Source organism: Crassostrea angulata, chromosome 4 (assembly GCF_025612915.1).
Source record: "Crassostrea angulata isolate pt1a10 chromosome 4, ASM2561291v2, whole genome shotgun sequence".
NCBI classification, from domain to species: Eukaryota; Metazoa; Mollusca; class Bivalvia; order Ostreida; family Ostreidae; genus Magallana; species Magallana angulata.
In genome coordinates, this window is record NC_069114.1 from 6065824 (window position 1) to 6078357 (window position 12534).

The following is a 12534-nucleotide window of genomic DNA, read 5'->3' on the forward strand; positions in this document are numbered from 1 at the left end:
AACATATATTCCATTCCTTTTGAAGATTTTCCCATTATAGCTCTTAGAGGAATCACAGTAGGCTAGATGGGCAGCATTTCCAAATCTGCAATAACTTCATTAGTATTCCCAACCCCCTTTATAAGATGCAAACATTTACTTTGTTTCACCTTTGAACGTTACACTTCGAAAATGTATTTTAAGGCAGATCAATTGATATATATATATACAAGATAAACAAGTTAATAATATGGCATCATTTAGAAAGAAGTTTCAATGCAAGGTTAAAACTACCTCGTTCTGCGAAGACTTGGTTATGAGAAATTTCCAGGTTCAATGCAATACACGACCATCACAGGCCACTCCCAAAGGATCTGAAAATTGCTAACATAAAAGCCACATAATCCCCCCTTCCCAACGTTAAAAAATCAATTAATTTATCAACCTAATTGCAGATATTAAGTTGTCTAGAAGTTTAGCAGAGACTCTAAACATATAGTTATTCATTTTCAATATAAACATCTTTCAAAAATTACGCAATATTAAGGGTTACCATTACTTGACTGGCCAACTGTTAGTACACCGAAATACTATTCTCGGGCATCAACATGGGCGTTTCACCCAAAGTGAGGTCACCTTTCAAGTCATCTGTAACTAGATAAAAATCACTTCCCCACTTTCATCCCCCCGATTGAAATTTTATCTTTTAAATTCATAATAAAATTAAATGGTTCACCAAATATTTTTTTTATAGGGTAGTTTTCACCTTCATGTTCACCAATACACCTTGGCATGGCTGGGTCAACTTTATCCGTCTTTAACTTCAGCGTCGGAGAGCTCTACTAATTATCTCAAAAACAATCTTCCTTTTGCAACACCACAATACTACTGATTTTAAACCTTGAATACTTAAAGACAGCTCAAAAACTTCTAATCTTTGTAATAAATGATGTACCAGTAACCGGACAACTGCTTACGTTCATCAAAGCTTTGGACCGTCTCACGATTGGATCGTTCTATGGATTTCATTTTAAAGTGGACTAAAGCCTTGGGAAGTCGATCACCCACATACTCTTCTACTTGAAATGGTGGCTTTCACACGGCTCTGAAATTCTCTCACAAATATATTGTTTACCCCACCCTAACCCCACTGTTAAATTTATCAATGTACAAAGTTTATGAATTTGATTATCCAACATATGAAGTAGGCGTTTAATATTCACATACATTTCACTTACAAAATTTAAAGCAACTATCTTATCTGCAGTTCTATTTGTATTTTCCCCATTCATTTTCATCTAGTCTACAGACAATTATAAGGAATTGCTCTTACCGATCAAGGTTACATCAAGAATTCGCTTTGAGCAAGTAGAATCAAATGGACTGGACAGGTTTATGTAATCTAAATATAACCTTGCTATTGCATTTCATCCACGTTGCCTTCTATAAAAAAATATCCAGTACTTGAACATTCTCCCCCAACCCTTTAAAACCAGTTAGATATGGCATCATCAGCTTACCAATGGTCTATCAGTCTTCACAAATAACTTCACGCGATCTGCAAAATGTACCTGCAGAAAAAGGTGTCCCCTGCTTCCAAATTTAATCCAATTAACTCGATTTTCAATATATTGTACAATCTACTTTAATCTGGTTAGCATAACATCATTAATGAACAGATTTAGTTTACTCAACTTACATGATTTTAGTGGGCTTACTTGCATCATGGCTACTTGAATCACCATGTCCTTTCTCTTCCGCATAATTTGTTTGTTCTATATACTACTACCTTTTTTGTATGTGAGCATTTGATATATTTATCTGTAAAAACAAGTCTGTGCATCTCTGCTGTTCAGAGTTTACTTACAAGTTTCATTATTCAGGACACTGAAATTCTTGCATTATACTTGCTTTCAACGTCTTTTCACCGTCTCTGTGCTTTTCATTTCAATCAACAATCTATTTATCTTCCAAGAATTTTCTAGATGTCTGAAAGTTCATTCATAAAAGACATATTTCATATATAACTCTACGCAAATTAATTTGCTGCTTTTTATCTCATTTGTTGAAAAAACTTAACTTATAACTTTACAAGTTATGATTTTTAGGTTTTACCATCTTCATGCTTTTTCAATATTCAGTGAAGGATCTGAAAGTACTAAAAGCAGACGCACATGGAAGATAAAGCCACAAAATATGGCTACAATGTCTGCATGCAAACGAGAAACAATATATTGTTACTTTGCAACATGTGTACTTATTTATAACAATCCTTCGTAATACTTGCTTTCGCCATCAACGGGGATTTCTTTTCCCATACAATTGTATGAACGCTTTCACTGAAAAAGGCATCAGAGAAATGATCGGAAATACCAACTACCCTAAAAAGGGTAGCCATTAACACTGATTAATCTTTCATTCAACCCATTATTAACACATCACAAAACTTCTTAAAATCAAAGATTTATTTAAAGAAGCTATCAAACAATAAAATCATGATGTCCGTTAAAATAAATCCAATATGTCAGCCATTTAGCATCCCATGAAATGAAGCCCGCCATCTTGAAAACTCAAAAAAAGTCTGATCCTAATATTGAAGCCAAATTAAGAAGACATGGCAAATAATAGAAGACTTAAATAGCACCACGACACTTTTTCAATGAGTTACTTATCTGAAGAAGCCAAAGAACCCCTTCAAAACACGAATTCGTCACAAGACCACCAACCAAACCTCCTTGTTCCCCATCGAATGCCTTCTGCGTAGTCAACAGAATATTCGGGATGGTATTTATAGTGTTCTCGAATCGTATCCCTACGCTAAAGGCAGGGTAAATAGTTCTAAGATATCGCTGGTTAAATTTCAAAAACTTTGAATCAATTTCTGATAAAGAATAAAACCCGAAAGTTTAATCATAATTTTTACATTAAAGAATATCAATCAGATAAAAAATACTGGGTTTTTTACAGTGTCTTATTATAAATTCATGACGCACTGCGGACGAATATATATGTAGATCGGCGCTTTGTTTACTAACGTACGTATTTCGTTGAAAACCGGTTCTATCCGGTTTAAGTTAGATCATCACTACTAAACTTGGATCTGATTAGCCTATTATTTATGCTTACGCTAAGACAAATTTTGAATGTACAGTGTATGTATTTTTATGTGTAAATGTATTGTACGTGATAATTTTATGAATAGAAAACGTTATCGACACATGATTTGTTACAGACACACGTCACACGGCGGTATATAGGTTACGGCAGTAGCCTTTTCGCGTTTAATGAATTCGTTGGTTTTTACATAGACGAATAGGTAACCTCTGCTTCCAAAATATTGCAGCAGAGACATAAATAACATTTATTTTCTCTGATTGTAGCAATAGAGATAAAAACATTTTATCAAAAGTTCTAGCTTACATGTAACTAGCAGATTATTTAAATTGTCTCAATGACACCAAATATACAAAAATGCCTACAGGGCTTGGTCATATAGATCTAAACATGATGATGTTTTATGGCTTTCAAAAAACAGTTTCATCTTCAAAATAATGTTTATAGGCATTCAGTTGAATTCTTACACAATTTCTAGAACCCTATATAGCTAGATAATGCATATCCCTTGAATCAAAGTCTAGAAATCGGCCTACATGTAGGTATAGAAAATCTACATAGGTCATAGGTATTCATCACGTTTATCTGTAGCAATGACCCGGAAGTGTCATAATTTTGTCATAATTAACAGCTATACGTGCACTGTATATATTGCGTATTCAGTCACAGTTATGTACACGGGCTTTGGCTATATATATATACACTGAACATCATGAAAAATATCGCAAAACAAAATCGTCACGGTTCTATTCTAACTCTATTTTAAACTATACTTCTGAAATATTATTTTCTTTTTGTCATTTTTTTCACATGATTATCTTATCAAAGTTTATTGGTGAAATGGGGTTCGACACTTTTCGGACTAGAACGTTAGTTATATCAATGTGACATGGTATTATTTCACGTCTTGCTGAGAACTACAACATTAATTGTGTAATTATCTGCTTTTCATTTCCAGAGTCATTACGTTTATGTGATTATCCAATGCATTTCCTGTGTAGAATAAATGAAATCTTTTACTCATTTTTTTAATGCTGTTACCTGTCATTTTTTAATCATTAAGAGCAAAAATTACAAATATTATTTAAATATTTTGGAATACGGTGCTTAATTAGTCTTGCTGAAAGAATTCTGATTTCGGAACTCACGCGGTCATAATAATTTTATGTAAGTCTCACTTATATGTAACATGACTGTTTGTTGAATGACATGCATGCATGCAAAACTGTTTTAATAATTTTGATACTCGTTTAATAAAATGAAATTGGAATCCTCCGTGCATCACTTTTATTTGAGAGAGAGAGAGAGAGAGAGAGAGAGAGAGAGAGAGAGAGAGAGAGAGAGAGAGACACTTTTCAGGTATTAAGGGGCATGACCACGACGATTTTGGACAAAAATAAGTTTTTTCGATTTTTTTATATTAATAATGTTTCAGTAAAGCATTAATTGTTAATGGGCAACCAAATGTTGATGGTCCGACTCAGTCGTTGAGTTATTGCGAGATACAGAGCTCGCGATTCTCGGTCACGTAAACAGAGCTTGGGTGACGTTTTTGTTCACATGTTTTGACATAAAGTGAATGTGGCTCATTGTATTGTATTGTTTATTACCAAGAACCATACGATTCATAGGTTTAACATATATACATAAGTAAAGTGAACATGCAAACATATGTAGACATTTTTTTAAAAACATCACAATCTTGTATTAGACTGCATATATTAGTGCACATATGAGTGTGTAAAATGTACATGACAAAATTAAACAGGATAATGAAGAGTATATTCTCAAAACAAAAGCAACAATTTAAATATTATTTTTATCGTAATTTTGAACATTTATATAGGTATTTGCCCAAATTGCACAACTCTTTGATATTCTTTGTTGAGAGTAATTGAACGAGTTTAATGACAGAAGGCTTTTCATAATAATATTTTTTTTACATACAACTTTCTAATTTCTTTATAAAATGGACAGATTAAAATAGAATGAAAATAACGACCCACAGCGCGCCTCATAACCTTATACCTTTGTACCCTCTATATACGCCAACATTCCCACACCCCGATCGTACTGCACACGACGGATGCAGTTCCAAACGAATTTCCTAGCACCGTACGATTCTATGCGGTCACATAGGAAATTTCAATATGTATCAAAACGAATCAGCAGAAATAAAAATCACCATGAAAAAGAACTTTAACCGGTATATATATGTACCAATGTAAAAAAAAAAATAATAATAAAAAGGTAGGAACCTTGTGTTTAGCAAAGAATCGAGAGATTGCATCTTGCTCATAATCTTACGACCAACACTCTAATTTTGGTTTATCATTTGAAATGCATTACTAGTACTAAAGCATTGTAAACCATAAAAATTGATAAATAAAATTTGGCCAAAATCGTGACCACGCCCCTTTAAATAGATGACGAATATTGAATACAATAAACCAGTTCAGAAATATATTTTCAAATGTTTGATTGATTTATTCACACTAGTGAAGGATTACAGCACACTAATGATTTCGTCAGTTTTTCTTTTTCGGTGATCTCGACAAGGTCAGGAGATAGTTTTGTGTCCTTCACCGACTCCGACTTGGAGCCAGTTAATGTTCTATCGACATTTTGAAAATCCGCCACTATTTTCTGCGTTGTCATTTTGCCGACTTCTGTTTCCGAGGATGGGACAGGAAATGTTATTTTGTCCGTAAAGTTTAGCCCACCATCAGTGGATTCTACAGTAAAGTAGGCAGAAGATAAAGTTGAGGTGGTTTCATCACTGTTTGGGTTCGATTTGGAAACTTGGTTGATGTTATTGCTCGAGTTGTCGAGTGACGTCACTGTAGTTCGGAAAGCGGTCGTTGGCAGCATTGGTCTTATTGCGTATTTTTCGTCTAAATAAAAAATCTTGAATAAATAAGAGGACTCGATGGTCGGGGCCATTTTTGTGCTATATTTACCTCCTTTAGACGAAGGAATCTGTATAAAGATATATAGGAAAATGTGCAAATTTTAAAGCTAAAATATTTGGATTTTTTTTACTAAACAAAATATGTCATGGCCCAAAACATCATATTTAGAAGTTTATGACAGGTCTGATGTATATTTGATTTCTTAACCTTTCAGTCTCCTTAAGGAAGGAGTCTTTTCTGGTTTTCGACTTGCCAAACGTAAATTTGATTAATTGTTCATTAAATCAAGATGAAAGGAAACTAAAATAGTATATTTTTCTTTCTTTTTTACTATCATACAACTTGGCATAGAAAAATGTAATCAATGTTTAGAATGGAACAAGGACTATATTTTTGGCGTAGGAAAATATCACATGTTGCGCAATTCAGAATTGCTGCAGATTATATATATATAATGAGTCTGTTTTAGCATTTTAAAAACAATAACAATAATGTTGGATTTTTTTTTACTAATGTGAACTATTAATATGATACTTGGGTTTCAGAATATGTTTTTAAAATATGATTTGCCTATCAAATAACATTTTTATAAGCTTTTTAAAGCGCCCATTCTATACATTGATTTTTGTGAAAAAATCACTAAAATCAGTTTTTCTCTCTTATGAAACGGTCAATATATTAGCTTTTCTGTCAATTTATATCTTTATATAAAGTCTTCATAATACATAAAAATTAGAAATATTTTATTATTGGAAGCATAAAAAAATAATCAAAATTTCTTCAAAGTTTAAGAAAATTAGAGGAAATGCGGGCTAAGCAATATCAATTTTAGTATTAATAAATATTTATTCCAATTTAGTAGTATAAGCTGATAGACACTCTCATGGTCTATGATTTCATTGAAGATTTGAATCTTCAAATCTTAAACAAATGTCTACAGAACTATAAAGAGCTACACTTATTTTTATCACTCTTTGCGTTGAGGAAAAAGGTAGTGACCTTGACCTGGCCTTTATCCGAAAACAAAAAGGTCAAATTTAATTAAACTGATAGAATCATTAAGTAATATGATCCGTTTGACTGTGTCAAAATTTCATGCATTTCTTATTATAAGAAGTATGTTTGATAATATAAAAAAGACTCCTTCCTTAATTAAGGAATTAATCCAATTTATAAAAGTATATATTTAAATTGAGTTTGAACAGTTTATGCTTTATAGACCGCAAGGTGGTTTAGTTAAAAGCGTAAACTAATCCCACCAATTAAGTTTATAAGAGAGAGAGGGGGGGGGGGAGAGAGAGAGAGAGAGAGAGAGAGAGAGAGAGAGAGAGAGAGAGACCTTTAATGCAGACAAATTTCCTGGTTGACACCATTGCTAGGTGATGGCCTCTAAGGAGACATTTTCTGGCGCTGTAAGCGGCCTCCACCGACCGGACGCATCCATATCCGCCCGTGACCAGGGGCTGGACAGACCACTGTCGGCAGCAACCCTCTCCTGCATAGAGAATGAAGGAGACGTGTCAGATGTAAACATCATTCTCTTCTATTTGTGATGTTATATCTAAAACTTTATACAACAAATGGTCTAAACTCAATACCAGTCACGGACAGCAGTTTTGTTCAGCATTTCAGAAATTAATACCCGATTTATTTTAAATCAAATATGAATAACTTTATTATCAGAGTGAAATATTTAAGTATCATCGCATATTTTTAAGGTCTTTTGTCTTAAAGTGTCCTTGGTATAAAGAAATCCGATTAAAATATGTTTAGAAATGTTACTGTAAAAACCCTCTGTTCATAAATTAATACAATTTAATGTCAAAATTGTTAAAGATTTGTGTAATCTTGGGTAATATCTCTATTTAGCTTTTAATATCTGCAACGTTATTCCATAATTTTTTTCTCTTGTGCATGTACTTCTGTGTCTTAAATTCATACCAGACATTGTACCATATCAAATGTCTCTAAATATCAGTTTACTTATGTGATAAGTTGCTCATAATGCCATAATTATGATGATATATTAAGCAAATAAAGAAAGAATCTTGTACAATGTATAAGTCATGAAATTTGAACCTGATACTGAACATGAACCTGTAGGTATATTAAAGAGTGTTTTATATTTGAAACATTTGCAAAAACTCTTTATTTAGCTTTATTTTTTTAATACATATTTTTGACTTTTCACAAAGTAATGGTAATGGTAATGCATTACTTTGCTCAAGTAATGGGAATGTAATGCATTACTTCAAGAAAATAAAGTAATGGTAATGGTAATTTAATGCCCAAATTCATGAAGTAATGGTAATGTAATGCATGCATTACTTTACAATGTAATTCGCCCCAAGCCTGGTCACCGCCCTGCGTTTTCAGCTCGGAGCTTGTATTCAACCGGTTTATATTCTTTATGATATTTATTAAATTGTGTACTAAAATATGGTTTTAACGAAACATAACAATTCCTATATCATTATACTTTTTATTCAAGAAGATGGGGGAATAAGATGGCGCAAATGCCCATTCGCTTTAGCAGTGAAATATAATTTTGAATTTATTTTCCCCCAATTAAATCTATTCAAATATATTATAATACAAGTTTGCAAAAGCAGAATTTCTAACAATAGTCACTTTTTGATATATTTAACAAAAATAAGAAAAAAAGTATATTGTCGGAAATTTTGGTGGTATCGAACCTGTAACATAAAAACCCTAGATATATAAGGTTAGCTTATGTCAGGTACTTTAACCACTGAGCCATTTCAGACACAACAAAGTGGGCTTTTTAAATATTATGTGCGACTTTGGCCACGAACTACCGGACTTGTATTATTTTTTCAAAACCTTCAATTGTTGGGATACAAAATGATATTTTTAATGTATAGTGGGTCATCTCCCCACGTTTTTGCTGATTGAAATCGGTTTGTTTTCCAATAGACCTTTAATAATTAGACAATGAGAAAAATATGGAGCACAGACCCACTCTATAAAAGAAAATGCCTTGAAGTTCTAAAAAATGACAGTATTTGCAGGTTTTGATACGTATACGCATGTTTCAGTCAACACATTCCACGTATTGAACATACCTATATGTTAAAAATCAATGATTCGTTAAATACATATTGTTTTAAATGATTCTAAAAAAACATCAGATTTATTGGTACTTTAATTTTTCAGTAGCCTGTCCGACCGTGTATGGGCATTTTACACGCCTTATCCACCCATCTTCTTTGTCAGACATATAAAAAATATCAAACACAATCATACCATGCACTGTAATCTCTACCATGATTTATATGACCTAACTTTTTAATTTGTACTTGTATGTATATATATTATATACACAGTGTCTTTTTTCCTCTTTTCTAACTGTTTATCATATGAAATACAAAACTTATCAACTTTCATATAACGTTCTTTCTTTAAAAAATTTAAAAAAGACACACGAACAAAAAACTCAAAACTAGTGGAAAAAATGCGATATGATTGCTTCAACTTGAAATCTGAGAGAAATAGTAATATATAAACAAAAAATATTTTACCTGAAACGAAGATCTGCAGATGGAATATAAGGAAGCAATATCTCAATTGTAAGAACAGACAATAGTGTGCCATTGTGTACAAAATAGTAAACTGAAAATTAACAGAACACCAAAAGCCTTATACTTCCATTATGACGTCAGAGCAACGCTGACGAATCAAGTTCAAGAGTTGAAGGATCAAAGAACAAGATGGAAAACAATCGGATTTGGCGGGTAGAGAGTGACAGTAAGCCCTTTTGACACGGACCACGGGATAAATTTAGAGCTCGAGGACACAAGAAGTGACGGAATAAACATCTTGGTTTTAGAAATTATTGTTTTTCTGCCCAGTTTCCTTATCCCCATTACAACGGTTAACCACGATGCCTTTGAGGTTATCCAGTACGTGCTAGGATTTCAAACATACAGGCAACTCTTATTAATGCATATGCTTCTATAACTTCCCAAATCAATCGCATCAAACTGTTAAGATATTTGGCAGTTGTTTTTTTATTTGGGGGGGGGGGGGGGGTTAAGGGCAAGTTCACCCTGTGGCTTTCAATGAAAGACTTGATTTCTCTAAGCAGTGCCTTGTGATGTGAATAATTTTACAACTTTTCGTTGGTCTACTCTTTATGCTTATGGTACTCAACAATGAATTTGTTTCAATGTTCCCTCGTTTGTACTTTATTGTAAATAAAGCTCGAAAATGAGAAGGTTTATTCATATTTATCGATAATGTGAAGTAAATGATGTTTTTTTTTATTTTTTTTTTTTTATCGGAACTACTCCTTATAGGTCTGTAGTTTTATGCATTGAAACTCTGTTGCAAATATAATGTTTGTTGCTTGAACACAATGCTACGTAAAGAGGACATTAGTAGCTCACGGAATAGCACATTTTATGAGTGAAATCAATTGTTCTTCGCAATGTTTCAATAAATACACGGCAAGTTTTTCATTATCATTTTCTTCAACACTTAGTGAATAAATTGTTCCAGATTTCGGTTTGAACCCAGCCATCGAATCTTCAAACGGATATGAAATCAGTGATGCCACGTCATCAAGCTTATAAAACACGGTTTGATGGCGTAATGAAATGATAGAATTAGCAATGTCTTCGTTTTGTTCAGAAAACAATATGTACTGCAAAATCATCGGGGTTTGAAACTTTGCACATATGTTCGAGATCCTGGTAACGGAATTCCTCAGCTGGTTGCTCGTCTTGTTTCGATATTTTTCTACTTCTAAGTAGAGACCCCCTTGGAACTTTAAAAAAAGGTCCTCTGCTAAATCGCCATAAGTCACAATCAAATCATACGGCAGAAAAACTCCGATATCCAGTCTTTCGTCTGTATCACTGTTATAGGCCGCCAGCATCTTCAGAGCGCGTAAAGATTTCACTGACAAATCTTTAACATACAGGAACAAAGCGAACATGTCTGTGGAGTTAGAGGATCTACAATCCCTCTTCACAAAGCCCGCCCCGGGCGGAACTTTCACCGGGTTGACGTCATTAAAATCACTGAAAGTCTCGTTCACATCATCCCAGCCGAAGATCTGAAGCCCGTACACCTCGGAGATGGTCTGCAGCTTGTGGTGTTGATTCTCGGGAAATGTGGTGTAGTATTTGTCGATCCACTCCACGGCTTCGGTGTGAACCAGCTTCGTCATCAGAGCCTCTTCTTCGTCCTCAGGAATATCCATTTTCACGATTACAAAGTCGTCCGGGTGAGTATTGTTCTGAAGCCATGCTGCTAGGTCAACCACGGGTACATTAACCATGGCTTCATCTTCTCCAAACGGTTGGAGTGGAACCTGCTCTTCCTTTTCCTCGCTTGCGCTAATCCACGCCGGGCTGATTAACTGATGGTCGTCAAACGCATCGTAAAATGGCGCGTACGTCTCATCCGGTATGAAAGACACAAGAGAAAAAAGTTCGGATGCCGGATAAGTCTGTAGAAATATTTCTAGGCTCTTTGGATACGTTCCTCCGACGTTGATGAAATAATTCTTGGACTGGTGTGTCCGGAACTGTATGCTCATATCTTTTTTAATACTGATGCCCTCTCTTTCGGCTGGTGGCTGATGAAAAGAAGAATCCGAGTCTCTCTCTGGCGTTTCACGTAGTCTGAGACCACTCTCACGTGACCTCGAGTCCGATCGAGAACCAGAAATCCGGAATAGTAAGTGTCCACACAATATCCCAAGAGAAACTGATACGAGGATTATGGGTAATTTTAAGAGTTTCCCTCTACCCGCCATTGTGGACAGCTGTCGCGAGACAGAGGCTGATCTCCTTAATGTTGGTGCACTTTCCATATCTAGTCTTACAGAACTATTTATCAGGCTTGTCATGACCTTGAATGACCTCAGAGTGGGATGACACCGCCTTCTGATAGCAGAATACTAGTATTAACTGCCGTGTAATCTAGGTTAGATTAAACTTTGCCTTAAAAAGATGTGTTGTTTATTGTTGTTTTTAAAATGTTATCATGTACACATGTACATGCTTACGAAGGTAATTTACTAAATATCCACTGTTTAAATGCTCACTTACGTTCATTTTGATCAAATGTCAAAAACCTTAATAGTCTTCCACAAAAATATTCATTATCAAATCAACATGTAAACTTGCATCTACATATGTAATTGTTTTGCATTTCTCACAGTCCAGGAGTGAAAGAAAATTATTCAAGAAAAAAGAATTGCTTGCAAACATTAGGCAGTCATCATGGCGTTTAGTTAATTCTATGTCTTTTTTTCAAACTAAAAGTCTTGTTCATGATATTATTATACAGGGGTTTTGAAAACACTGTTCTACCAATTTTGCTTTTTCATATACAATGTATTAAAGACAAGACCTAATTAACTATATACAAAAACAATCATGCTTATGTTTCGAAAATTTTCTTCTAACCCTTTAACCAAAAAGTTTAAATTAATGTAAATAAAACCGAGGCAATCAATATGTTGGCAACCCTGAAGGATTCATTTTATACATATTTA

At 34.0% G+C, this 12534-nt stretch overlaps 2 protein-coding genes across 2 annotated transcripts; both read right to left on the reverse strand.

The window, feature by feature from the left end:
• Positions 1–4700: 4700 nt before the first annotated feature.
• On the reverse strand, positions 4701–9617 carry LOC128181129 (uncharacterized). Its single transcript, XM_052849398.1, has 3 exons — positions 9548–9617; positions 7345–7500; positions 4701–5987 (listed from the first exon to the last, which is right to left on the reverse strand). The coding sequence occupies exons 2-3, from the start codon at positions 7376–7378 to the stop codon at positions 5584–5586; spliced, it is 438 nt and encodes a 145-aa protein (XP_052705358.1). The 5' UTR covers positions 7379–7500; positions 9548–9617; the 3' UTR covers positions 4701–5583.
• A 528-nt stretch (positions 9618–10145) lies between these two features.
• Positions 10146–12534, reverse strand: LOC128181128 (uncharacterized). The gene has a single exon (XM_052849397.1). It carries the CDS (start codon positions 11881–11883, stop codon positions 10411–10413), a length of 1473 nt encoding a protein of 490 aa, XP_052705357.1. The 5' UTR covers positions 11884–12534; the 3' UTR covers positions 10146–10410.